Consider the following 27893-nt stretch of genomic DNA (forward strand, 5'->3'; position numbering starts at 1 on the left):
CGGCATCAAAACAGAACAGTGGTTTGCAAGGTGAGTGAGGCGATGAAGGGGATTATATATGTCACTTAAATACAAAACTATTGTTAATCCATTGTATGTGTATATTGTGTTTTATCAATTAAACTTTATTAGCGTTTGTGGATATTGCATCAGTTCTTCGTGTACCCTCTGTATATATATTGCCTGCCCATTTCTCCTCAACTTGTCATCTGCTGATTAAAGAGGCTGTTAACCCTTACATAAAATATTGCCTCATTTGTAATCATAAGCAAGTTTTCAGTATGCAGTCATTGTAGTATCCATTGTGTTCATGTTACTTGTAAATATTGCTATGGAAAGCAGCGTCTGTCTTTTCTATTCTTTCTTCCTCTGTTCTGACTCTTGAAACAATGTATGAAAAGCCTTGTGTATACGTCTGCTGCATTTTTTTCAAGAGTCAGAACAGGTATGGGACCTCTTATCTAGAAACCCGTTATCTAGAAAGCTCTGAATTACGGAAAGCCCGTCTCCCATAGACTCCATTTTAATCAAATAATTCAGAATTTTAAAACTGATTTCTTTTTTCTGTGTAATAATAAAAAAGTGCCTTGTACTTGATCCCAACTAAGATATAATTACCCCTTATTGGGGGCAGAACAGCCCTATTGGGTTTATTTAATGGTTAAATGATTCCCTTTTCTCTGTAATAATAAAACAGTACCTGTACTTGATCCCAACTAAGATATAATTACCCCTTATTGGGGGCAGAACAGCCCTATTGGGTTTATTTCATGGTTAAATGATTCCCTTTTCTCTGTAATAATAAAACAGTACCTGTACTTGATCCCAACTAAGATATAATTACCCCTTATTGGGGGCAGAACAGCCCTATTGGGTTTATTTAATGGTTAAATGATTCCCTTTTCTCTGTAATAATAAAAAAGTACCTTGTACTTGATCCCAACAAAGATATAATTAATCCTTTTTGGGTTTTAATTAATGGTTTATTGATCTTTTAGTAGACTTAGGGCTCTGGCACACGGGGAGTCGCCCGCGACAAATCTCCCTGATCGCGGGCGTCTAATCTCCCCGAAATGCCATCCCACCGGCGAAAATGTAAATCGCCGGTGGGATGGCATAGACGGCAGCGCGATTTCACTGAAATCGCAGAAGTTGCCTTGAGAGGAAACTTTCACTGAAATTGCGCCGCTGGGAATGCATTGTAGGCCCCCCAAGGATATCGTCAGATGCACAATACATGCACAGGTTTTATCCTTATCCAACCAAAATTTTTTAACCTGTCCGTTTGCCATGGTACAAATCGGGACAATAATTCTGAGCCCACACACGGCCGTAAAAGCGTTATATCGGTGCATGTGTGGCCAGCTTTACACAGCGTTTGTTTTAGTATATTGTCTACATCAGCGTTTTTCAACCACTGTTCCACGGCACACTAGTGTGCCGCGAGATGTTGCCTGGTGTGCCGTAGGCAGGGCACCAATGTACTAGGGGGGCACTGCTCTTGGCACCAATGTACTAGGGGGGCACTGCTGCTGGGCACCAATGTACTAGGGGGGCACTGCTCTTGGCACCAATGTACTAGGGGGGCACTGCTGCTGGGCACCAATGTACTAGGGGGGCACTGCTCTTGGCACCAATGTACTAGGGGGGCACTGCTCTTGGCACCAATGTACTAGGGGGGCACTGCTCTTGGCACCAATGTACTAGGGGGGCACTGCTGCTGGGCACAGAGTTAAATTTTTTAACATTTTCTAATGGTGGTGTGCCTCGTGATTTTTTTCATGAAACAAGTGTGCCTTTGCCCAAAAAAGGTTGAAAAACACTGGTCTACATGATAAGGGGCCCCTCCTGCAGGTTTTGCCTGTATGTTTTTTAAGGAATATGGATGCTTTTAACTATTTGATGGATGTACTTAATGATATAACTGAGTTTGTTATTGTGGGCTACATTTATACACATCTAGGCCATTAACGGGCCTCACCCACTGACAGATTAATTGCCTCCTGATGAAACTGCCCCTGTGTACTGAGTGAATGGGACAGGGAACTTGGATTATAACATACATGTATTCCCCCAAATCTAAATGTGCCCCAAGTTTATTTAATGTGAATATTAGTAATAATAATTATTGGTCTTCATTTTTTTTTTTATCTTATATGGGTTTTGAATTATTTAGCGTTTTGTTTAGCAGCCCTCCAGTTTGTAATTTCAGCAACTTATATAGTTGCTAGGGTTCAGTTTACCCTAGTAACCAGGCAGCAGTTCAAACAAGAGACTGTAATATGAATAGGAGAGTTCTGAATAAAATAACAATAACATTGTTATTGTAGCCTTGCAGCAGAGTAATGAAGAATCTGTGTCAGTTGACATGTCTTTTTATGACTTTACCCATGATATATTCCAAATAAACACTGGTTCTATATTCCGTAATACTCTGGGGCCCATTCATTAAAGTACGATTGACCACGAATGAGAAACATTTTTATTTTTTCTAATTATTAGAACTGTTCATATTGACCACGATAATATCATTAAAATAGTACAACTTTTTTGTGGTTCTCGTTAAATTCCACTAAAAAGTCGTATTTTTTGCAAAGACTACGACCATTTCGGAATTCATTCAAGCTTCGGTATCGTGACTTTCTGTTGGCCAGGTTGGATTGGAGTCCTATGGGAGGCTTCCAAAATCATGCATTGAAGTTTCAAAACCAGAAAGGTTATCTCACTGTTTACAATCGTTCGAATATGAAAATTTCATGACTTTCGGAATGCAACCATTATTTTCGTACGAGCAAGAAAAGAATTTTCGCACATCAGAAATTATCATGGTTAATCCCAAATTTTTTCCAATCGTGCTTTCAATTGGCAAAAATTTGTGCTTTAATGAATGGGCCCCTCTGTCCGTGGCCGTACGAGGTAGAATTGTGAACTATACGACTATAATTATGTGCTAGCCATTAAAGGGGATGTCTGCTAAAATATTTAACCTTTTAGGGATCATTATACTACAGGTCATTAAATACCGTCCTTGTACTGTTATTCCACATATACTGCTCCCTGTAGGAAGTGGTTCCCACACTGTTTGGGTGTCCAATACATTGTTGAATTAAAAACCCTCTGAACTATAAGAGATGGTATGCTATGATCATGTTTTCATATATCTGGGACTTTGTGTGTTAAAAGACAGCCAGAACGGCAGAAATCTATACACCTCCCATGTATGGGGATTATAATACAATAGGAGGGCTAGGGCAGGTGAGCTTGTGTCCACCTAGCTAAGGCTAAATCTGCAAAATAAGCAGTAAACGCTTGATAAAACCTATGAAGACATTCACCCATTAGAGAAGTTGATGTTCTGGGGGTAATATCGTTAATATAGGAATATCAATTATTGTAGATGTGTTTTTGAGACCTGTCAATACTTGTTCGTGAAGACAATGATGGGAGCTTAGCTCTGTAAAATATGTCATTACTGCTGTCCCTTCTATAAATGGAGTGATTTGAGCAGAGATGGGAGAGCGCTCTCAGAGCGGGGCAATTTGAGCAGTTAAGCAGTTACATTACGGAGCAGCACAGATCTCCCTCTATTACACGTGAGATGATATTACACATGGGTAAGTTGTATCGCGCCGCTCTCTCGAGTGCTATCACACAGCACCATCACACCGCCTCTTTTCATATTTTTCCAATAATGATATTTTTATGCCTGTGAAGGAATTAACATAAAACGCAAGACCTTTTCTGCCTATTTCTGTTGTATGTTTTTATAGTGTATTACACATTTTAGGAATTAAGTGGTGCCTTGCAATGAATTGCAATTTAAAATGATGCAGATAGAGCTAAGCCTTCAACTATTGCTAGGCCCTTACTAGTGCCAAGCTTTTTGGTATTCTGGGCCCACTCTCCAAATTATTTGTACTCTTCTCGCTATTCAACCTCTTTATTCCACTAGTCTCTTATTTTTACATCTTATTCCATCTATTTCACCTCTTTTTTTTCATACCAAAATAGGCAATTACCATGAAATAGGCCAAATGGTTAGGAGCAGAAGGGCCCACTGACACCAGGGCCCACTGGGAATTTTCTTGGTATCCCGATGGGCCAGTCATAGATTGTAAAATGTACACCAACACATACGGAATCCTCCACCAAAGGTTTGGCGGGATACAGAGGAGAATCCAAGCCCTAACTTGCATGTTAAACTTTGAAAGAATACAAAAATGCAATATCTGTGAACAAAAATTACATCACCTTGAATATCAGTTGGGGATGCTCCTAATCCATACATTTTGCAATTAGCTGAATACCTAACCAAATCAGAATCCCGTCATTTGTAATATTGTCACATTTAGTTGTCCAGGGTTTTGACGACTTCTTTAAAATCGAGATTGTGTTTCTTCTGCGATTTGAGAAAATTGCAGGGGGGGGGGGAATCTCAACTTGAATGAGAGAATTCTGCAACTAAAACCTGTAAAGCTGCTATAGAATTTGCTAAAATTAATAGAAGAATGCAAGTTTTCGTATACAAATTGTTTTCATAATTATGCTAGCGGTTGGGAAAATAAAAAAACAAAACAGTATGGCACAAAAAATCTTGCTCAGTTTGTTTTTTTTTTTTTTTCCCTGGTTGAGTTTTGAAAAATTTCAATTTCAGAAATGAATAAATATGCCTTCCCCTGAGTTCAGACAAATCCTGCAAAATTTTGGAAAAGTGAATTCTGTATTCTGTGAATCCCTATGTATCACATTATGTTTTGGAGGACCTATGTAAACGAAGAAATAGAGTTGAAAAGTATTCTATGATCTAAATAACCAGTATCAGGATAGGTTCTACAGCTGACTGGTACAAATTTTGAGAAATAGAGGTGACCTAAAAGAACCAGAGTTCCTGAGGGAAGCTGTTTCCAGGAGCGCCGTATGTCTAGAACAGTGGTCCCCAAACTTTTTTTACTTGCAACTGAAAAAAGAGTTGAAGAGCAACACAAGGATGCAAGGTTCCTGGGGTTCATGGGCTGTGATTGGCTATTTGGTAGCCCCTATGTAGACTAATAGCTTACAGCAGGTTCTGTTTGGTAGAACACATGGTTTTGATGTAACTAAAGCTTGCCTTTAAGCGAAGAATTGAAAAAAAGCACCTTCTTTGAGGCCACTGTGAGCAACATTGAAGGGGTTGGAGAGCAACATGTTGCTTGCAAGCCACTGGTTGGGGATCAGTAGTGTAGAGGCAGGAATGACACCATGAAGCTGATGTGAGGAAGACTATATGGTGACTAAAGCAAACACCTTCCTGTAAAAGGAGTGATACATGGAATCCCCTTGCTGAATTTTTGGTGGGGGGCTGTTTCTATGGCTCAGTATCAAGATGTATGGGATAGTGGTAAAGCAGTTTTAATTGTTTAAAGCTGGAATTAAAGGGATTCTGACTTTTAATGTTTATTTCTCTGTGGAAATTGGACTTTGGGAAATACTTGTTTCTCAAGAATTTCTGCTATACTTTGTTTAAAAATGCACCAAATTCTCTTAGCGATTAAGCTGAATCCAAGTTACAGGCTGAACCGAATATGAACCCTTAAAATCATATGACTTTAGATCACGTGGTTATGAAAATTCCAATTTTTTTTCACTCACACTTGGCATGCATACTTCCCTCAACCCTCTGAATTATGAACAGTAGCATTTGGGATTTTGGGTCATATCGCATGGAAGATTCTGCATTCAGCTGCGTAGAGAAAGTCAGTTCATCCATCATTTTGTACATGAGGCAGACTTTGATACACTGTAGGGGGAGATACTGGGCAGTAGTGTTGAGGAGGAGCCCTGTTTGTTGGTACCATACCAAATGTTTTAACTGAGAGGCCCCTTTTTTGCTTTTTTTTTTTTTTTTACCTGTGAGCCACATTCAGATGTAAAAAGAGTTGGGAAGCAACACAAGCATAAAAGGAGTTCCTGGGGTGCCAAATAAAGGCTGTTATTGGCTATTTTGTAGCCCCTATATGGACTGGCAGCCTACAGGAGGCTCTGTTTGTCAGTACTGCTAGTTTTTATGCAACCAAAACTTGCTTCCAAGCCAGGAATTCAAAAATAAGCACCTGCTTTGAGGCCACTGAGAGCAACATGCAAGGGGTTGGTGAGCAACATGTTGCCCTGAGCCACTGGTTGGGGATCACTGTTTTAACTTGTAGCGGATGTGGACCAATCAATAATATGAAAACAACAATGTCAACAAGATGTCTGGGAAGCCTTGGAACCATGAATATACCTCTGGGGTTAACATGCCTCGACCCTAACTCTGAGTTAGACGTATGGTATATGTTAAACATATGGAATCCTATACCCCCCGTCATAAAACCTCTTCATAAGATTAAATTAAGGCGTACATTATTTCTCCCAAAATACAATTTTTATTGTATTGTACTTTTATAGGTTATTTGTGGTTCTTGTGCACTATAGATTCAAAATTTAAAACATTTGTCACCAGCTTATTGCATACAAAGGCATTTTTTAGCAACATTTGCCAGTATTGTTTATGGCAGGGTATTTTCTAGCGACAAATTGCACCATGTGTCATTGCCCTTAAAGGGCGACATTGCAGTGACTGTCCTATCAGAAGGTTCGGAATCTCAAAAAACAGTGGTGAGTTTTATTAAGATTTGGCATGAATTTGGTGGTCAGGATTTAGTTAGTGCCAAGTTTCTGGTAAATTTTAAATCTTCCTTCTGTTTTACTTTAAATGATACAATCCTTTGTTCACGTGGGCCATTTCTTTCACGGATACAGGGGGTTGATTTTTTTAGTAACAAAGTTAAACAATCCAGCCTCATCATGAGTATTCATGATCCTAATCTTCTTATTGGTGTCTTCCATCTTGTTCATCTGAAACCCCTCTTCCCTCATCTTTTCTGGAATGCGGTGGTCTTCTCTTTTTGCCAGTTTAACCCATTGTTATCCCAGACAGGCCTGTCATGCTAATCATGTACAGACTATTGTCGATATACCAGTTAATGTTTCATGGTCAGCAAATCAGATTAACCAGTGAGTCACCTGACGAGAAAGACCTTGCTGTCATGTGATTTTTTTTTTTTTTGGCTTCCTGCTGTGGGCATGCTGTGTGCTGAAACAAGATATTTGGATCTTGGGATGCTTGTAAGTACTGAACAGCATGAGTTTGGAATTATGACTGCAATGAAGATGACTTCATTTTCCTTTAAACTTACCAGGAAAGGATAAGAGCTCAGATCTGGTGCAATATCTAATCCTGCAGGCAAAGAATGAACCATTTGAATTTCCTCTTCTCCCTTAAGTGGGGGGATTGTTGAAAATTTAATTCATTGAAGAAGGAAATGGTTTTTATATTTTAAGCAGCTTAAAAATCACAGGGGTAGAAGTCTACACTGCTAGCAACGTTTTGCTGAAAAGCACGGTCTATATTAACCTTAATATGAATTTGTAGATCATGGAAATTGTAGGATTCATATAGTGCTGGGCGGTATGACCAAAAATTTATATCACGGTATTTTTCAAAATGATATCGGTATCACGGTATTTGACGGTATTTTTTTTTCCCCATGCATGATTAGGTGACCACCCCAAACACCCGCCACCCGCACCCCCCCCGCCACCCCAAACACCCCCCCATCCGCACGCAGCCCCCCCACCCCCCCATCCGCACGCACCCCCCCATCAGCACGCACCCCCCCCACCCCAAACACCCCCCCATCCGCACACACCCCCCCACCCCACCCCACCCCAAACACCCCCCCATCCCCTTCACATAAATATAACCCCCCACCCCATCCCACCCCCCCCAAACACAACCCCATCCCCTTCACATAAGTATAACCGACCCACCCCAAACACCCCCCCATCCCCTTCACATAAATATAACCCCCCACCCCACCCCCCCAAACACAACCCCATCCCCTTCACATAAGTATAACCCACCCACCCCCACCCCAAACACCCCCCCATCCCCTTCACATAAATATAACCCCCCACCCCACCCCCCCAAACACAACCCCATCCCCTTCACATAAAATATAATTACTGGCCAGGCACCCCCCGACAGCTCACATTGGTATCCGACTCTGAATGCGTCCTAGCGATGGCGCTTTTTTAGAGTGTGCGCACTGACGTCATGTGCGCGCTGACGTCACGTGCGCGCTGACGTCACGTGCGCACCCGGAAGTATTCAGCACACCGGTATGGGGGTATGTAGAAAATTCATATCGGTTTCAAAAAAAAAACGGTGATCGGTTTTTACCGGTATACCGCCCAGCACTAGATTCATATGGGTTTTACAACCAGCCTTCTTGATGTTGAAGAAATAATACACAATTTAGATTGCATCCATCTAAAGGTGGCCATACACGTAGCAATAACGTTCCCACCTTCCACTGACGTTCAGTGCTGAATCATTGGATATGGAGGTAGAAACAATAGAAATTCTACCTAAACCTGCCGATTCAGCCCTGAACGTAGATTTTACTCAGGCGCCATCAAAATCTTTTAACCTGCCCAATCGACGAGACGATCGATACCCGCAGCCTTTGCAATATCAGTCGCCTCTTCGAGCCGCCATACACGCATTGAATATCGTATGAAATGAGGTTTTGTACGATAATATCTGTGCAAGTATGGCCGGCTTAAGACACAGTAACATATGCATTGATGTTAGGGGTTCAGTCAGTGGCACACTAGACGTTTTGACCTCTGCGATGGTCTAAAGGAGACTTGCAGTCAATATTCAGTCTATATTAAAGCATGAAAAATGTTTTCCTATGGAGGGCAATAGAGCTTTTCCAATCCTTTGAATTAGAAAGGGGTGATTTGGGGCATTTTGAGCACCGCCAGTCTCCACTAAAAGAATTGGTCAAACAAAACACCTCATGTGCTGTAGGCCTTAAGGTTATTAATAATCTATCAACAATTCCATCCTGCATATTTCATTTTAAAATAGGAGTGGGTAAGAATTAATGTAGCTTTTAGGGTGTCTTGGGTTTGTTTTGTCTTCCCAAGTTGAATAGAATTTTGGTCACAATTTTTCAGTTTTAAAGATAAATATATTTGTAAGTATAAGGGAATCCTCTTGATTTACTTAATGTTTGTAAACATTTAGTAGTTCTTTGTACTGCCAGTGAGGTTTGTTAGTTGGAGTGGGAGAGATTCAGATTGTCATGAGTAATATGAAGGTTTAATAAAAATTGATAGGGCAGGCTGTGATGTGGACTGGTGGCCTCTAAGATAAATTTGCTTTGTGGGTATTCTCCGCATGGGGGAACTTTGGCCATTGGGGTGTTTCTTTTGGAGATCAAGGACATGTCATGTAAAGTTTTCAGATACAAGCCCTTACATTGTCCATGTGATGATGACAAGATAACCCAGGAGATTTTTTAAGAGGATGGAGTTGAGATGAAATATTCATAGGAGGGAAAACAGTTACAAGCCTAACCCCATTATGGCAGAACATGGATCAGGGAATTCCATAAACAAGAACGTGCAATCTACATTTACTACTTACTACTAGTATTTTTTGGAATAAATTGTGTAATTTATAGATATTAGGCACCCCCAACAACTCGCCTGTTAATCTAGCACATGAAAATTACCCCTTGAGCTGGCATATGATGTCCACCGTTGTTTATAATGCTAGGTAGAGTGATTTCAATCCCTGTTTTGCCACTTGACTTGAGTCCGCTATAGATACCCCAATGCTGGGCACATTCTGTAAGCACAAATAGTTTTGCAATGAGTATCCCACCATATGGGGAGAAAGTGCCCAGCCCAGAATTGCAAGACACCAAGCTATTGTCCTATCTATTTCCAGTTTTTAAGCTGAGCGCATTGGTAATATCACTATGCTGATAACCAGTATTTATATATGAATAGCCAATCACCTACCTTCTAGCTAAAGGGTCGGCAGCCAGAGTGAAGATGGATATAACAAGTGCCATTGAGAATATGTAGCCTGTTTTACTCCTGACCCTGGCTGTCTTGCCTTGCTCCAAAGATTCTACACATTGACTTTATAGAAGATCTATTATCTAAATACTAAGAGGCTGATTTACTAACCCACGAATCCGAACACTTTGCGACTTTTTCGTATGTTTTGCGATTTTTTCGGATTCTTTACGAATTTTTCGTTACCAATACGATTTTTGCGTAAAAACGCGAGTTTTTCGTATCCATTACGAAAGTTGCATAAAAAGTTGCGCATTTTTCGTAGCGTTAAAACTTACGCGAAAAATGCGCAACTTTTCGCGTAAGTTTTAACGCTACGAAAAATGCGCAACTTTTTACGCAACTTTCGTAAAGGATACGAAAACTCGCGTTTTTACGCAAAAATCGTATTGGTAACGAAAAATTCGTAAAGAATCCGAAAAAATCGCAAAACATACGAAAAAATCGCAAAATACCGATCATTACGAAAAAAACGCAATCGGACTCCATTCGACCCGTTCGTGGGTAAGTAAATCAGCCCCTAATAGTTTAATCAAAGCCAGACAAGTAAAAAATTAAAAACAGAAGAGTAAGGAAAGAAAAAAACAGAACAAAAAACAATTCTAGCCATATCCTAGTTTACTTTACACTAAAAACTGAAGAAAATATCTTTTGAGATGGGGAAAAATAAAAAAAAGGTGATTAAAGTGAAATGTAATGAGAGGCAGCATATTGATTTAGCAAGAGATCTTATCACTTCTTCCCTTTACAAGATTAGCAGCTGAAACAGAATAATCAACATATTTGGCCGTCATCTGCTGAGCAGCAATGAAAGATCACAAGGTTTTTCCCTCGCAGAGATGCTGGTCTCTCTCTTTTTTTTGTTGCAGTCTCCCACCTGGGAAGGCCATGATGTTTCTCATCTGGAACGTGGGGGTTTGTTGTAATCTGCTTAGCTGCACTGCAGTTAAAATCTTCATTCCGGGTTTGTGCAATTTATAATTTTAATGAGACTTTGCCTCTTGTGGGCTTTGAAATTTATTAAGACCTCTTTTGTTCCAAGTTGATGGGTTCCGTGTATTTAAGAAGTGATGGATTTTATTCATAAGCTTTTTAAAAAGGGATTAAAGATGATTGTATATCATTTCCCTCAACATTTGTTGGAGATTTATTTGTGGCCTTTCCGTGTGAATTTTCTAAGTGTCTACATGCATTATTGATGTGTGTGTGTATGTATGTATATACATATCATTTTTCTGAATATCTTTTAATATTCTAAACAATAAACTGGGGCGAGTCCCCAGATTAGGATATCATAATTAAAATTCTTTTTATAAGTGTATTTGCATGCCTGTATTAGAAATAGTAAGGGATACATTATAATGATTTGCAAGAAACCATCTAAATTCTAGAAAGATCTTGAAAAAGGTCCCAAGATGTGACCGAAACATTGATATTTGCACTGCAAATCCTGTGAGTGCCGAGTCCTTTGTTTCTCTAAACTCTAGAAAGGATACGTATTGTTGAGGTTCGGGGTATCCAAAAAAGTGTTCCCTCCCTGTGTTTTCAAATGGACAACATTAACTACCTGCCCTTGCTTTTTGGCTTGAACATGGACCTGACCCTTAGTCAGAATATTTACTTCCTTTTGGCTATCTGGTCCTATTTGGTTACCTACCTGGTTGTCTAAAGTGAGTTAGATATCTGTAGGCGGTTGTAGTGCTTCTGGGCGACATCTGTGGAGCCACTGGGATGCTTAAAAATCCTTCTGGGGACTAACGTCCCTTAACGCCACCTTTGAGTTGGACATTTGATAAATATATGAAATAATGTACTCCCTGTTGTAAAACATCTCAAAAGTCGCTTCGCTCAGTCTGGGCGTCAGACTGCTTTGGAGGTAGCCTCCTCGGACAAACCATACCTGTAATAGATGGGACCGTTCCATAAATTCCATAAACTTTCCAGCAACTTCAGAAGAAAATTCTAAAAATGCTATAGAACAGTGAATAGAGAGCTAGGAATGTCCTTCTAAGCCTTAAGATGGCCACACACAGGCCAATAAAAGCTTCCAACTCAATCTCTCCAGACGGAGTTGGCAGCTTATTGGCCCATATATTGGGCGTACCTCCAGGCCTGAAAACCGCCATCAATTGTGGAAGCTTAATGATACCAGGGACAAGGAATGCATGGGTGCCTTGATGTGATCCTCTTGGCCCTCCATATAAACATCTAGAAGGTTTAAGTGGACCCAGTTTTTCACAAGCAGAAGGTTTATATTTGTATAAGATAAAATGTGTTTTTCTTTTAATGGGAAAGGTGGATACTCTTCCTTTGGATCTGCAGAAGATGAAAGTCAGGCTTCCAATCTTTCTCTTGACCTGTTTCAAGGTTTAATCCTGTGATTCAAGGAGAATAAGGCCAGAGGGTCCATGAGAGAGGACTGTACTATAATGAATGCTGTTATGTTGGTGCACAGACGACCTTTAAAAATGTACCTTCTTAATGTGCAATGAATCCCTTCCCCTTTCTTTGGTTTATTCCTTTCTTATATATAAAACACATCTCCCGTCCCTACCAACGTAAGGTCAGTTTTTGTAGTATCTGAATCAATATGACTGATCCATTAGATCTTTTAACTCAGTGGGGGTCATTTATAAAGTTCGCGCAGCGCATATTTTTCTTGCTGCCATCTTGTTTTGCACACGTTTTCCCCTAAATGCATACATTTTGGACTTTGGGAATCGTAGTAAAATGCAATTTGCGCACAAAATTGTTTAAATAGATTGTGGTTTGTGTCAGCATGCCCTCTGTGCTTGTTTATTGTGCACAAATATAGCTCCAATTTTCACTTTGCAAATACGCTTTTTAGCAAATATTTTTACCGCCACCAATGTTTTGGCATAGCTCAGACGCAGAGTGTGTGCAGAAATATTCCCAATTTGCGAAAAAGCTTTTCACACTGCGAATAAAAATTCTCAATTATGATTGCACATTAAATACACCAGCCTTGTCCAGCTTAATAAATATAAACACGGGCACCGTACGAATAATTCTGCACTGCGCAAATTTTATAAAGGACCCCCAATGCGTTATTCTGTTTAGTTAAGCTCATTGTTGTGGCTCTTCCAAAGCAGAAGGGGTTAATGGAGATAATTTAGGAAGCTTACTATATTTTACTTTCACTCAATGTGTACCAAGCCCTCGCCCAATATCCCACAACATCGTAGAACGGTTACTATTAATTTTATTATGTTCCGAGTTGTAATCCGAGATTAGTGCACACAATACACTCTCTCCCCCTTCATATCGTTTGGCCTCGCCGGTGCATTGTGAAGGGACTACTGCATGTGTAAGTGCAATTCTCCGAGGAGCTGACAATGAGACATGTAATAGGGGATTTCTAAAGCCTAGAACTGGCAAACTAATTTATGGGAATCTATTTTATTTCTGCTAGAAAGGGCAAGCTCTGCTCCGTCTGCATCGCATATTGTGTACTACCGGCAGTCTATAGAAAACCAGGCGACCGCATATGGGTATTCCCTCGCTATCATTCACTCGCTGTGTAATCTTATTATGCAGAGTTCTAATCTTCAGCAAGAATTAATGCCTCTGGGTTACAATATAGTCATATCAAGGTTTTCGAGGTCATGTTTTGTGATCCTTAGCTTATTCTTCTAAGTAGGGCTGGGATTTGAAGGGTATTCCCCAGACAGTCGACGAGATAGACAGCAAAGCCCTGCTGCCTTTTTGGAAGAGAAGACCAACATGAGGTCCCTGGTAGGATTAAACTTGATTTGTAGCTGTAGGATTTCTTAACAGATGTATTATTGGACAGGGAATATGGGGCCACCGGCACAGCGGAATTGGAAGGCGATTGGCATTCTCGGGATGTCGGCCGGCTGCTCCAACAGCAGCTGCATGTGGATGTGACTTTTCAGGTGGAGCGCCTTCCAGTCATTTGGAAAGGATGGGATGAAAAGGAACCTTGGTGATAATTTTGATGTGTGCGAGATTTTAGTAGCAGCGTAATGGGATTATCAGCAACACCTTCAGTGCAGAAAAAGCCACCTGGTGCTTTAACTGGCAGCAACTGAGAACTAATCCGTTCCCGTCTCTTGGATGTCATTCATAAGGCTCGGAGCCATTTCTGCCCTGCGTGCTGTGATTAATTTTATAAACAATCAAGAGAAAAATCTGGTGGTGGAGGCACCGAACTGTATTCATAGGAAAACTGGTCACTGTCTGGCCCCAAGGCAGGCAAGGATAACTATGGCTTTGTATGCTGTAATACTAGGAGCCGCTCGTATACTCTAAGTAGAACAGATATTCCGGGGATGTGCAGGCTACAGTCCTTAGACACTGAACTACAACTCCCAGCATCCTCCTGAGAAATGTTGTTCTTGTAATTCTTAATTTCATCTTTGCATAGATCTTCACTTTAGTAGGAGTAGCCTAATATATATGTTTCCCACAGTATGTGTGGGTTTTCTAATTCTTAAATTTACATTACATATTATCATAACTGTTTTTAAAAAATGTACTGTCCGGTTTAAGCCAATAAAATCATTTTTCTATTGGTAACCGTGGATAGGGCCTTGGTAAATAAGGGCCGTCCGCATATAAAGCCCCCTCCCAAAATTGCCGTAGGATTCCTAAGCTCGACTTACTAACTGTCTTGCTTTCAAGATAGTTAGTGACACAAAAAATTTGTGTGTTTTCAAAAAACATTTGTCATAGACATATCAACTTCCTGGGGCAATCTTACATTTGTAAAGGATGGAATTTTTTTCCATTTAAAGAGCCAGTATTCAGTGTTATTGTGCGTATTGGTCACTTTTTTTATTTTTAGCTGCAAACAAATGTAAAATCATCCTTTCGATGGAGGGACAAAAGGTGAGCGAGATTGTTAGACTAAATGGCACGTTTCAAAAGTAAATATTTGATGTCCCGCTGGGTAGAATAATATGAATGGTGATATATAGAAGTCGTCTTTTTCTGCAGCCCATTGCATGGTGATGTAAACCCCCACATTTTGTCTAAAATAAGAAATTGTAATATTCAGTAAATTTGCATTATACATTTATCAACAATTTTCAGTGGTATTAAAGGAAAACTAAAGCCTAACACTAAAGAAGTAGGCTGGAAATGTTGTACATACAATGTTTTGGGGCTTCTGTACCAGCCCAAGGCACCCACAGCCCTTTAACAGGGAAGATCTGTGCCCCCAAAGATGCCCCAGTAGCTCCCCCTCTTCTTTTCTGCTGATTCCCAGCACATGCTCTGGGCTGCTGGCACTTACTGGAGCTTAAGGGCCCACTCACAATATACAGAATATAAATGTCACAATATAAGGCTAATTAGTAATTAGATTCATATTACATGGCAGCTCAGAAGCCAAAATGTAATCAGCTTCAGCATCGGCTTCTGTAACAGGGGAACCTCATTTTCTGCTTGATGATTTGCAATGACCCCTAAGATTTTCTCTCCGCTGCCCAGAGCCCACTAAGCACGTACTGACACTCCTAACACAGTCCAAAATGGGCTTGATTTAAGACCTTCAAATTATGCACAGGTGGTCACCATCTTGGATTTGGACTTTAGGTCCCCATACACCTTAAGATCCGCGATGTCGCCAAGCGAGCGGATCTTCTCCCGATATCCCCCACCTACAGGTGGGCGATATCGGGACAATCCAGGCTAATTCAATCGTTTGGCCCTGGGGCCAAATGATCGAATTATAAAGACGGGTATAGGCAAAGTCAGTTCGGGGACCACATCAACGAGCAAATGTGGTCCCCGATCCGACTTGATTTTTAAACCTGCCCGATCGAGATCTGGCTGATTTCAGGCCAGATATCGGTCGGCACTCCCATTGGTAGTGCCCATACACGGGCCGATTAGCTGCCGAATCGGTCTAAGGGACCCATATCGGCAGCTAGAATCGGCCCGTGTATGGGGACCTTTCCGGCACCAAAAATCTCATCTCTCAAACAGTAATGATTGAGAGATGAGAATTTTTGGTGCAGTAAGTTCGGTATATAAAATATGGCATTTCTACCCATGTTTGGTTCTCCTTTAACAGTTTGTAATTGCAGTTGAATGCGGTGTCTTTCTGTCCCTATGTACCCTGGGGACTCCATGCCGCAGTTGGTCTACAGTTTATACAGTATCGATAGAGATGTGATGGAGGAACTTAACGGCAATATACCCAGAGTTCAATCCATAATGTCCGTGCACTTATTCCATTTTGTCTTTGGTTTTGGTTCTCCTTCCTACAGGTTGGCTTTAAGCTGAGATTAGTATGATCAGAAGAATTGTGGGGAAAACTCTGGGCTTGTTAGGATACACCATCCAATATGGCTGCATAGCGCACTGCGCTTTCGAATACATCGGAGAAGTCGTTATAGTGAGTGACCTGCTTCCCCCATGTAGTCTTTCCAAACCTGAATGTGTTGCTAAACCCCCTAACCCAATACATTTTTTTTTATCTGCAGTGTTCTGGGCCCTCAATGGAACCAACCATACGGAATTATGATGTTCTGCTCTGCGACAATTTAAGCCGACACTTCTTTTCAATCCATAAGTACGTTTTCTCACTCACGGTATAGTCATTAGCGTCTGGCTAAAGATAACTTTTTATTTGCATCTTATTAATGCTGTCTGGGCCTATTGTCTTTGCTCAGCTTGTCTCTTTTGTACATGTGTATTATGGAAAAACTGTCAGTCACGGGCTGTCAGTGTACCGCGTAGCTAGTGGGGCCACGAGCCTGTCAATCATGTGCAACCACATATTTTCATTAGTTGCACATCTTCAGTTTGCTAATTTAACCAGCAGATACATTTCATCTCCTGTCATCTCCATGTCATTTGGATGAGGCTGCATACTCCATGCTTTCAGTTTCCATGATGTTCCCTAGTGCCCTGGAGTATCAGTGCTGTGTATATTTGGCTGTACTAAAATTTTATAAAGCTGGTCATTGGACCCCCCTAGAACTTGTGTGCCCTGACTGACCCTATGGTAAGGAGGGTAGAAATGATATGTTTTGGTGTTCTGTACCAGTCCAGGGAAACCATAGCCCTTTAGCAGGGACGGTCTGTGCCCCCAAAGATGCCCCAATAGCCCTCCATCTTCTGCTGATTCCCAGCACATGCTCTGTGCTGCTGGCTCTTTTCCTGAGCTTAGGGACCCACTCACAATATTCTGTATATATACAATAGAATTGTCACAATACAAGACTGATTAGTAATTAGTTAAAAAACCAGCTCCGAAATCAGTGTAGTTTGCATCCGAATTTAATCGGCCCTGTAGCATTACATATAACTTGATAATTTGCAACGACCCCAAGCTTTGCTTCTCAACATCAGCCCAGAGACCACTTCCCTAGCAAAATCCAAGATGGGCAGCTCCTGTTCAGAACTTTGAAGGTCTGGAACAGGAAATAAAATACAGCATTTTCAGCCAAATTCATTTTACAATTAAGTTCTACTTTTAACAAGGTTCGGTTAATTCTGGATTATAAAATTAGCACACCGCTCTCACCTTGTGTCTAAAGGTGGCCATACACGGTAAGATCTGCTGGCTTGGATCTTCTCCCAGTATCCCCACCTATGAGTGGGCAATATCGGGCTAATACAGTTGTTTGGCCCTGGGGCCAAACGAGTGAATTAGAATGGCGGGTATAGGCATGGTCAGTAAGGTGACCGCATCAACGAGCCGTTGCGGTCCCCGATCCGACAGACAAATCAAACCTGCCCGATCGAGATCTGGACAATTTCAGGCCAGATGTTGGTTGGACAGGCCCATTGTTGGTGCCCATACATGGGCAGATAAGCTGCCAAATTGGTCTAAAGGACTGATATCGGCAGCTAGAATCGGCCTGTGTATGGCCACCTTTAACCTTGTGCCAACAAATCTGGCTCTTGTTCATGTGGTGCCAGCCATTGATAAAGCTTCATTCCTGTAATGTCTTTAAGGGAACAGTTGATCTTAAATCTCAGTATCTTTTGTTCCTTTTCCTTCTAACTTCTTCTGTTGCAGGCAGCTGGTACATTCTGTCCCTGGCTGGCAGTATAATCCCAGCAGAGCTGACATAGCTACCAGTGCTTTTATAGAAATATTCTCTTTTTGCCACTTCACTGGTGCATGACTTGTGCTTGCTCAACTTTTGGCATTAAATCAGAATGCCAGGTGTGGCAATGTGGCCCACAATACCCCCCCTCTAGTTCTGTGCTACAATTTAAGAAAAAAGCATTCTTTATCCCGAGTGTTTTGTAACAGAATATTTATTCCTTGTGTGATTCTTGCCCTTTTTCTCTGCGTAGGGGTGATATCATAGTTGCCAAAAGCCCAGACAAGCCAAGCGTTAACATCTGCAAGAGAGTCATTGGACTGGAAGGCGACAAAGTTTGCATGAGCAGCCCATCGGCACTACTCAAAAGGCACACTTACGTAGGTATTATGTCTCTGCACCTGATGGCTGTATGGATACCATGTATTTATTCTTGTATAATTCTTGTATACATTGTTGATATATATATAATATATAATGTGCTAATTTTTAGCACCACTCTTTATTTGTGGTTGTCCTCAAACACAACAATCACTTGTCGAGCATTGCACATAAATCTTAAGGTGCCCATACACGGCCGATTCAAGCTGCCAATATCTCGACCAGGCAGGTTTGAAAATTTAGTCAGATCAGGGACTGCATTGGCTCGTTGATGCAGTCCCCGAACCGACGGACGCCTGTACTCATCGTTCTAATTCGATTGTTTGGCCCCAGGGCCAAATGACCAAATCAGCCCGATATCGCCCACCCGTAGGGCGATATCGGAACCCGTTGTTCCAGGGAAAGATGCCGCTATCTCCCACTAGTGGGAGATAGCGGCAACATGTTGCTCACCAAGCCCTTGGATGTTGCTCCGAGTGGCCTCAAAGCAGGAGCTTATTTTTGGATTCCTGGCTTGGAGGCAAGTTTTGTTTGCATATAACCAGATGTACTGCCAAACAGATACTTCTTTAGACTGCCAGTACACAAAGGGGCTACCAAATAGCCAATCACAGCCCATATTTGGCACCCCCAGGAACTTTTTTCATGCTTGTGTTGCTCCCCACTGAATGTGGCTTAAGTTTATGCACCATTGGTCACCTACTGGCACATAGGGCTGCTTGATCACTTCTTGCCCAACCATTCGAGGTGGTCTTTTGAGTTTTTGTTATTCTGGCTAAACTATACCCACCACAAAGCTAGGGCAACTTTTTGGTTTCAAGTCCTATTTGCATTTCAGCATATGGTCAGGTACGTCAGTATCCCATATCAAAGTCATACTATTATACAGTTCCAAGACTAGCAGATATATGGTCTCACCATACGTCAATCTTAGTGCCCTTCAAGTTGGTCTTTTTTAAATATTAAGGGCAGCGAATGAGCATTTGCAACAAAATCTTATACAGTGTAGGTAACATCTACTCCTTGGGAACCTATAGATTGCAGCCTTTGTATACATATTTAATGTTCAACTATTGCGCTCGAAGGGAGCAAGCCAGTGGCCAAGAAAGTAAGCTTTTTAGTTTGATCAGCAAGATCCACAGCTTGGGAAGGAAAGGGGAGCCTGTATCGTACTGGTACATGAAATCTAACTTGGCTGTTGTGTCGCACAGGAAATATTCCAACCAATAATAGAGCTGTATGCTGCCACTATGGAACAGTTTGGCCTGACGTTGCATGTGATAAAGAGCTGGGATACAGGTAGCAACCCTTGCTAGGTGACCAATGACAGGATGCTGCTAATGCGCTAGTGCTAGTGTGGGGGTGAGGCGGCAAATATGTTTGCTTTTGCTGTAAGTGTATATCGCCTCTGAACCCTGATCCCTTCATTATGCAGTTAATGCATTTAACTCTGTAGATAGCATAATTCTACAGATAAGTGACTTGTTGCGCACTATTTGCACTTCAGAATTATCCTTCCACTTTGCTGTTAATGTTTAAACGGACTACAGAAAAAGGAAACGATGAAGCTCTAATGTGCACTGCTGACTTGTATTCACAACAATATTTTAAAATGTTATTTTCACCCCAGGAAGGATACTTGGCATTGGATCGGTTTTAGAAGTCTGATCGAGAATTGTTTTTGGGGTGTCTTAGCTGTGTATGTTTGTATGTAGTCATCAGACATATCAGCTCCCCCATATTTGATTGAAGTCTCCCTGATAACAGGTCTGTCTCCCGCTGTTGGTAATTTTCTCCCAAAACCTAACTTACATGCACCATTGAAATGCATTGACCTATTAACGTCCTCCAGTATCAGCTGAATCAGTGGAGCAGGGAGCACAGCAGGTGGAACGGAGGTGGACACCAGTGTAGTGGCAAGGCCAGGGCATGGCAGGTGTGGATGAGATGCCTCCAGATCACTTCGGATCCAAATTGACATCTTGGAGTCATTTGTAGAGTCAAATTGTAGAATTGACTCATGACTAGAATTGGACCAAAGATATCATTGAACAGTTGTTCATTATGGGGACCAAAAAGCCATGCCTTTATCAGAAGCCTTTTTTTTTTTTAAGTTGAAGTTTATCTGGAAAACACAAAATAAGCTTCAGCAATATCTAGATGGGGATCATCCAGATACCCAATGGCAGGTCACTTATCATTAGCCAAACAATCAGGTCAGACCAATTTGCCCCTTTACCTGGGTGGCCAAATCGGGTAAACATCTGCCAAAAAGCAGATCTTTTTCATGTATGCCCAACTTTGTGGAATACTATACCTTAATGGCCCTGGTAGATGGGGAGATTAGTCGCCCACGACAAATCTCCCTTGTCGTGGGCGACTAATCTCCCGAAATGCCATCCCACCAGCTAGAATGTAAATCGCCGGTGGGATGGCATACGCGTTACCGCAATTTGCGGAAGTCGCCGAATGTTTCCTCTCAAGGCAACTTCGGTGACTTCCGCAAATCACAGCGCCCGCGTATGCCATCCCACCGGCGATTTACATTCTAGCCAGTGGGATGGCATTTCGGGGAGATTTGTTGCGCGGTGACTAATCTCCCCGTCTGTCACAGCCCTAAAGGAGAATGAGCCCTTAGGCCCCTTTAAGCGGCCTCCTACCCTTGTCTCAAACTGCACCACCAGACTCGCATAATAGCAGCTCTTTTCTTGGCTGAAAAATACAGTTTGAAAGGGGTAAGAAGCAATATCTTCCCTTTAAAAGAATAACATGCTGATTATTAAGTTGATCAGCTCAGTAAAAGCTCATAGCCAACGACCGGTATATCGAACTTTTCCCGTTGAGGACAAATTGACTAACTCTAAAGCTTTCCGTCACGTGACTTAATAAATTCCATGCTGTGAAACCAATCAAATCAGCACAATTCATTACAGCTCCATATCTGTCATCTGATACTCTTACCGCTTTCATCATATTTCATTTTAATCAAGGACGGCAACACCTGCGGTTTATTCACAAAAGCAGCTTTGGTGAAAGGAACCCCCGCGGCCTGCCAAGCAATGACATTCGTGGCTCGTTCCAAAGAGGGAAGCGCTTTAATAGACCTCAGTTGGGATAGCTGAGAAGGAAAGATTTACTTATATTATCTGTCAGATTAAGTCTCCCTCCCGTACTTTCCCTCCATCTCCCAAACAGAGAACAGGTTCCTGCAGCAGCATCAATAGGGAGCCTTTGATTTACTGTAGGTGCTTTGAAACAGCCAATGTGCAAAATTCCCAACTGAATGAAGGCTGGGCAGCGGGCACACAATTATACTTGCGCCACTCCCGAGGAACAACATACGTATCTTTAGGAAATTTCTTTGGAAGTAGTAGACATTTTTAATCAAGCTTTTGATTAAGCTTAATAAAAAAAGACCTTGTAGTATATTGCCTAAGTTAGATTTGGGCTAAAAAGGATTGTTACCTTAAAAATGACACCGCTATATGTGCTCCCCCATCAGTGGCATAACTTCAGAGAAAGCTAACCTGGCCTGCAGGAACTGCTTCCTCTATAGTTGTTAGAAATACCCCCTCCCCAGACACTCTAAACCTAACCCCAGCCTGGGGGACGGGTGGAGTGAGTGCCGGGTAGGGGCTGCTGCATGCACCGGGGCCCCTCCAAAGATTTCTTTGCAGGGGGATTCGGTGTGATGTGGTTAAGCTACTGCCGCTCACCAAAGATCCTGTCTGACCCATCTTTGTGGTTAAAGTTGAGCAGTGGGTGTGACCTAACCGTACTGCCCCAGAGGTACAGTAGGATGTACAGTACCGCCCCAGAGGTACAGTAGGATGTACAGTACCGCCCCAGAGGTACAGTAGGATGTACAGTACCGCCCCAGAGGTACAGTAGGATGTGGGTAGGCAATCATAGCTTTGTCTCCACACAGAAATATATAATTGTTGCCAAATATATTGAATAGTTCTACTTGAGAAATGTGAATACCATAACAACTTGGCAGTGGAGTAACGCTATGGGGCCCATTCATTATAGGTACGATTGGAAAAAATTCCTAGTAACCACGATAATTTCTGATGTTCGAAAATGCTACGAAAATTCTTTTCTTGGATGTACAAAAATCGTGGTAGAGATCTGAAATTTTCATATCTGAATGATCGTAAACGGCACAAAAACCTTTCAGACTTTGACACTTCAATGTATGATTTTGGAAGCCTCCCATAGGGCTCAGTGGCACTCTGCAGCTCCAACCCGGCCCAAGGAAAGTCTCCCATAGGGCTCAATGGCACTCTGCAGCTCCAACCCGGCCCAAGGAAAGTCTCCCATAGGGCTCAATGGCACTCTGCAGCTCCAACCCGGCCCAAGGAAAGTCTCCCATAGGGCTCAATGGCACTCTGCAGCTCCAACCCGGCCCAAGGAAAGTCTCCCATAGGGCTCAATGGCACTCTGCAGCTCCAACCTGGCCCAAGGAAAGTCTCCCATAGGGCTCAATGGCACTCTGCAGCTCCAACCTGGCCCAAGGAAAGTCTCCCATAGGGCTCAATGGCACTCTGCAGCTCCAACCCGGCCCAAGGAAAGTCTCTCATAGGACTCAATGGCACTCTGCAGCTCCAACCCGGCCCAAGGAAAGTCTCCCATAGGGCTCAATGGCACTCTGCAGCTCCAACCCGGCCCAAGGAAAGACACGATACCAAAGCTTGAATGAATAACGAAACTTTCATTGTCGTTGCACAAAGTACGAAAAGTACAACTTTTTCATGGAGTAACGAACAACGAAAGTTGTACTTTTTACCAATATTATCGTTAACAGTACGAAAAGTTCTAAACTTTAGAAAAAATAAGAATTTTTTCAAATCGTGGTCATCGTGCTTTAATGAATGGGCCCCTTTGACTAAAAGCAGCCATACATGGTCCCGCTAGCACAATCTCTGCCGGATGGGCCCACAAGGCAAACAGAGGGTACGAGGGGCCACACACTGTATGGCAGCCTTCCTATTGTCTGGATCATTTGTGAAAAAAGCAGGAATGATGAAACCAACAGGATATTAGAATTTTTAAACCTACTTAATTTCTAAACCCACCAATAGCCATAGTACATGGATATCAATCAGGACCAGCAGGTCGCCATACAACTAACAGTAATCGTATAGTATTGTTGGTACCTATATGGCCAGCATTAATCTTATTTTATTCTATCCTAAAACGGACTAGATGAATTTAGTGTCAGAAGTTTCAACTGGGCGATTGTCCCTTTTCATTTGAAAGTAAACTCACCTGTGATGAGTTGCACCCCTATAAGTGCTACAGTTGCTTTTCTTCTTCCTTATATGATGCCACGCATGCTACACATATGCCACGCAGCAGACTTAACTCCTATTGGCTACAAATGTGCTGCAAATCTAACACTATGTTAGATTTGGGATATGCCGAGTGTTTGCCTAGGGTAGGCCATTGCAAGGGAGAAATTAACCAATGACCTTTCAATTTATGCAACTGGTCAGAATGCACAAGCAACCAATGAAGTGGTCCAATAGGAAAAAAGGGAAAAGTTTGGAGGTGATGATGTAAGCATATAGGAATTGCTCGGTGTGTCAGATTGAAAATAGGCCACTCCCACCCCTTCAGTAAACTGATCAGAGACACAGGAGGACTGATTTAACAAGTATAAATAGCTTTTGCAGTGGCCTCTGTACTGTTTTTTGTATGGAAAATTGATTTTCTAACACGTTGAGAGCATTGTTGGTGGTTTAATAAGATATGGACTTAGAAGAACAACCATGTAAACCTTAAATATACCCAATAGGATTGTAATATATTTAGTGGGCCGCCTTGTTACCATAATGTAATTCTGCAACCATGAACATTCTTCCCTGATGAATATTATTACAATATGTGTTGCGGATCCTGCCTGCGCATACACTCAACTGTGATCCTAATTAGAACTTTGACAAGCCCACTCCGATGAAATGATGAGATTATGTGTAATTGGTGTCACAATCAATTACCGTCGAGCTCATCAAGAGCCTCCTAACAGGTCTGGCCTTGGTTGTGGCCTCAGGATGTTGATCAGTGTCTGCCCTATTCCTGCTGTTACTGCGACAAGGGGGCAGACTCACAGTCAACATCATAACGACCTCTTTTGAAGTCTATTAAATTAATGACCAAGCCATGGACTCTAACCTCATGAGTTTTAGTGGGTTTATAATGTGAGGAATATGTGGCTTTGTGAGAGTCATGTTGGTGGGGCCTGTGATAGCACATACACTTGGCACATTTGATGTGTCCTTATCGGAGAAGGGAGGTCATTATTACGACCTATTTGTACGGCGCTGTAGTCGGAAGGTTATTAATGACAATTATAGGTTCTTCCTGGAGAGTCTTCAGATACTGTTATACCCTTCTACTATAACATGAGGTGAACACAATCATTGAAATGCTTAATAAAGGGATACTTATTGTGTTACAATCATTTTTTTCTTGTGTTTCATAACTACAAATTTTTGGTAGAAGCCAGAATGCAACGTACTGTATGCGTGAAATGTAAGGTTCTAAAGGAGACACAATCTGTTAGAAAAGTCATTTATCTAATGGCGGGGCAATTGTTATGGAGCTGCAAAAGAGACTGACTTATCAAGAAGAGCAGTGTAGGAACTCAAGCAAGTGCAAGCTAAGGGTAAACACACACTGAGCTACTAGTAGCAGCTACTTGTCACGGCTACAGAAACAGACAATGCTGATCATTTACTGATAATTGTTTCTACGTGTGTTTTAGCAGAGGCAATTCTCAGTATTGTCTATGGCAGGGGATTTTCTGGCATTTAGTAGCCGTGACAAGTAGCTGCTACTAGTAGCTCAGTGTGTCTTCACCTTAAGGGCAGTGGTACAGGGGGAGATTAGTCGCCCCGCAACAAATCTTTGTTGTCGCAGGCAACTAATCTCCCCGTTGCCGTTGGGATGGTATACGCGTCACTGCGATGTCCCGCAGTCGCCCGAAGTTTCCTCCGAAGACAACTGCGGGCAACTAAGGGACATTGCAGCGGCGCGTATGCCATCCCACCGGCGATTTACATTCTAGCCGGTGGGATGGCATTGCGGGGAGATTAGTCGCCCGCGACAACGAAGATTTGTTGTGGGGCGACCGCGTGTACCACTGCCCTAAATAATTAACTGTGGGTGAGGAACAATAGTCGTAAGTCTTTTTTGAGAATATCAAAAAATAATTGTAGTTGGCCCAACCCTTTGAATCTACACCCTCTGTACAACTTGCCTCTTTTTGTTACAATACGGCTCATTTGGACTAATTCTGGGCTAATGTTTTCCTCAACAGGTCCCCAAAGGTCATGTTTGGTTAGAAGGTGATAATCTAGACAATTCCACCGATTCCAGAAGCTATGGGCCGGTCCCCTATGCGCTGATCAGGGGTCGTATCTGTCTGCGGGTAACGACTGTTAATTACATTAATATCTGGGCATTACAGTGCTCGCAGCCTGCTCTGTATCACTGACAAATGGTTTATTGGGTGCATTCTGTAATATTATCTTTTTGTTTCCTATAGGTATGGCCGCTGGAGTCTTTTGGGCCACTGAAGGAAAGTCCAAATGGCCGGATACAAGATAATTGGCCATAACCTATATTTTATATTTAAAATTTTAGTAATTTATGATAATTTTTTTTTCTTAGTTTATTTACAATAAATCTTTTTAATTTTTTTTTCCTGTGGTCTGTTTATTCTTTAAAATGCAACTTAGACGTATCTGAGTTTGTTCCAATAACTAATGATTAAAGGGGAACTCCGATTTCCGAACCAAAATTTGTTAAAGAGCCCCACACGACACAAAAATACCTGTCACTGTAATCTGTTCCTTCAAAATGTATGAATAAATACCATTTTATAAGCTGAAATCCAGCTCTAAACAGTTCTTCTCTTTCTGTATCATATGAAATCCTGGCAGGGGAGGAGGGACCTACATTGTTGGGAGGTGTAGTTTTCCTAAGATACTCAAGAAATTCTCTTGAATTTGGCAACCATGGCTTATACTATATATACTCTATAGGCACAGTATGGACTACCCCAACTTCGTTCATGATTAATTTACAACTACTAGATCTCACTCAACTTGTAACTGAACTAATCTCAACAAAAGTACTAGACCCAACATGGTCTCTCCATCTAGTTATTACTGATCTGTGTTTATTCTGTGTTTTTATTATTCTAAATATTAGTTGGGTATAAGCTTATGGGACTATGGGGCCTCCCAAACAGGGAATACCTCCTGGGCCCTTTTGTATCTAAACAGACTGATCACTTAATAAAATACATTTATCCTTATTTAAAGGAGAAGGAAAGGCTAATAAAGAGTTAATCCCAAGCTGCAGGCATAACTTCAGTTCTCTCAATAGTACCCTTAAGTCTCCCCGTATTTCTCCCGTTCAGATGATCAGAAGCCAAACAGGAAGGAAAAACGCTGAGCTGTGTAAAGAAAGTTCCCATAATGCCTCACTCCTGCACCGAGACCAAGACCAGTGAACATGCTCAGTTAGTTAGACATAGGGGCTGATTTACTAATCCATGAATCCGAACGAGAAAAATTCGGATGGAAAACGAACATTTTGCGACTTTTTCGTATTTTTTGCGATTTTTTTCGTCGCCATTACGACTTTTCCGTAAATTGTCGCAACTTTTTCGTAACCGGTACGACTTGCGCGAATTGTTGCGTCTTTTTCATAGACATTACAAATTTCGGGAATTGTCGCGACTTTTTCATAGCCATTATGACTTTCGTGAATTGCCGCAACTTTTTCATAGCCATTACGACTTTCGCGAATTGTCGCAACTTTTTTGTATTGCGCTTGAAAAATTTGCGACAATTCACGAAAAAGTTGCAAAATACCGATCATTACGAAAAAAATACATTCGGACGCTTTTCGGACGTTCGTGGATTAGTAAATGTGCCCCTATGAGTCAGCTTTTTGCTGATTGGCTCAGATCCACATTCCTAAGGGGGGTGGTGAGTTCTTAGCAATCTTGAGGGAGGGGGGAGCAGGAGAGCAGAGAGCTGCGTGTCTCTGGCGCAGGTATTACAGACACAACTAATCTTTTGACAGAGGACTCAGTGCAGCGTTTCTGTGAGTCATTATGGTTGTGTTTACCTTTCTGATAAAGCTTACTTAGTTTTTACCTTTCCTTCTCCTTTAACAAGACATCAGATTACACACTTGTTGTTTAATCGCTACAAGTTTTGATAAATGGGTTCCGCTCTGTACGTTTTCTTTGAATTTCAAATACAAATTTGACAAAAAGTCTAGTTGACTGTTGTCACTTTGTGCCCCTGGCTCCATGTAATTCATGCTTATTTATAAAGCTGTGTAAGGTTTGTAGCAGATTGTAAAGTCCCGGTTTGTACAAAGCAATTTGCAATTTGGATTATATCCATGATAGCGACTCGCGGTGCTGATTCACACACAGAGAAATAGGATTTTTCCATCAACTTGTTTTTGCCTAAAAATAGT

At 41.7% G+C, this 27893-nt stretch overlaps 1 protein-coding gene across 1 annotated transcript; it reads left to right on the top strand.

Moving 5' to 3' along the window:
- Positions 1 to 26285, top strand: immp1l (inner mitochondrial membrane peptidase subunit 1). Its single transcript, NM_001016589.2, has 6 exons — positions 1 to 30; positions 16215 to 16342; positions 16431 to 16519; positions 18259 to 18385; positions 25711 to 25821; positions 25939 to 26285. Exons 2-6 carry the CDS (start codon positions 16238 to 16240, stop codon positions 26008 to 26010), a joined length of 504 nt encoding a protein of 167 aa, NP_001016589.1. The 5' UTR covers positions 1 to 30; positions 16215 to 16237; the 3' UTR covers positions 26011 to 26285.
- Positions 26286 to 27893: the final 1608 nt, after the last annotated feature.

The sequence above is a fragment of the Xenopus tropicalis genome, chromosome 4 (assembly GCF_000004195.4).
Source record: "Xenopus tropicalis strain Nigerian chromosome 4, UCB_Xtro_10.0, whole genome shotgun sequence".
NCBI lineage: Eukaryota > Metazoa > Chordata > Amphibia > Anura > Pipidae > Xenopus > Xenopus tropicalis.

Bases quoted from the DNA above. Each gene is read 5' to 3' on its own strand.
- immp1l (NM_001016589.2), top strand. From the start codon at position 16,238: ATGATCAGAAGAATTGTGGGGAAAACTCTGGGCTTGTTAGGATACACC. The intron at 16,520-18,258 runs GTACGTTTTCTC...TTCTCTGCGTAG, and splicing joins CACTTCTTTTCAATCCATAA to GGGTGATATCATAGTTGCCA. The intron at 25,822-25,938 runs GTAACGACTGTT...TGTTTCCTATAG, and splicing joins GGGGTCGTATCTGTCTGCGG to GTATGGCCGCTGGAGTCTTT.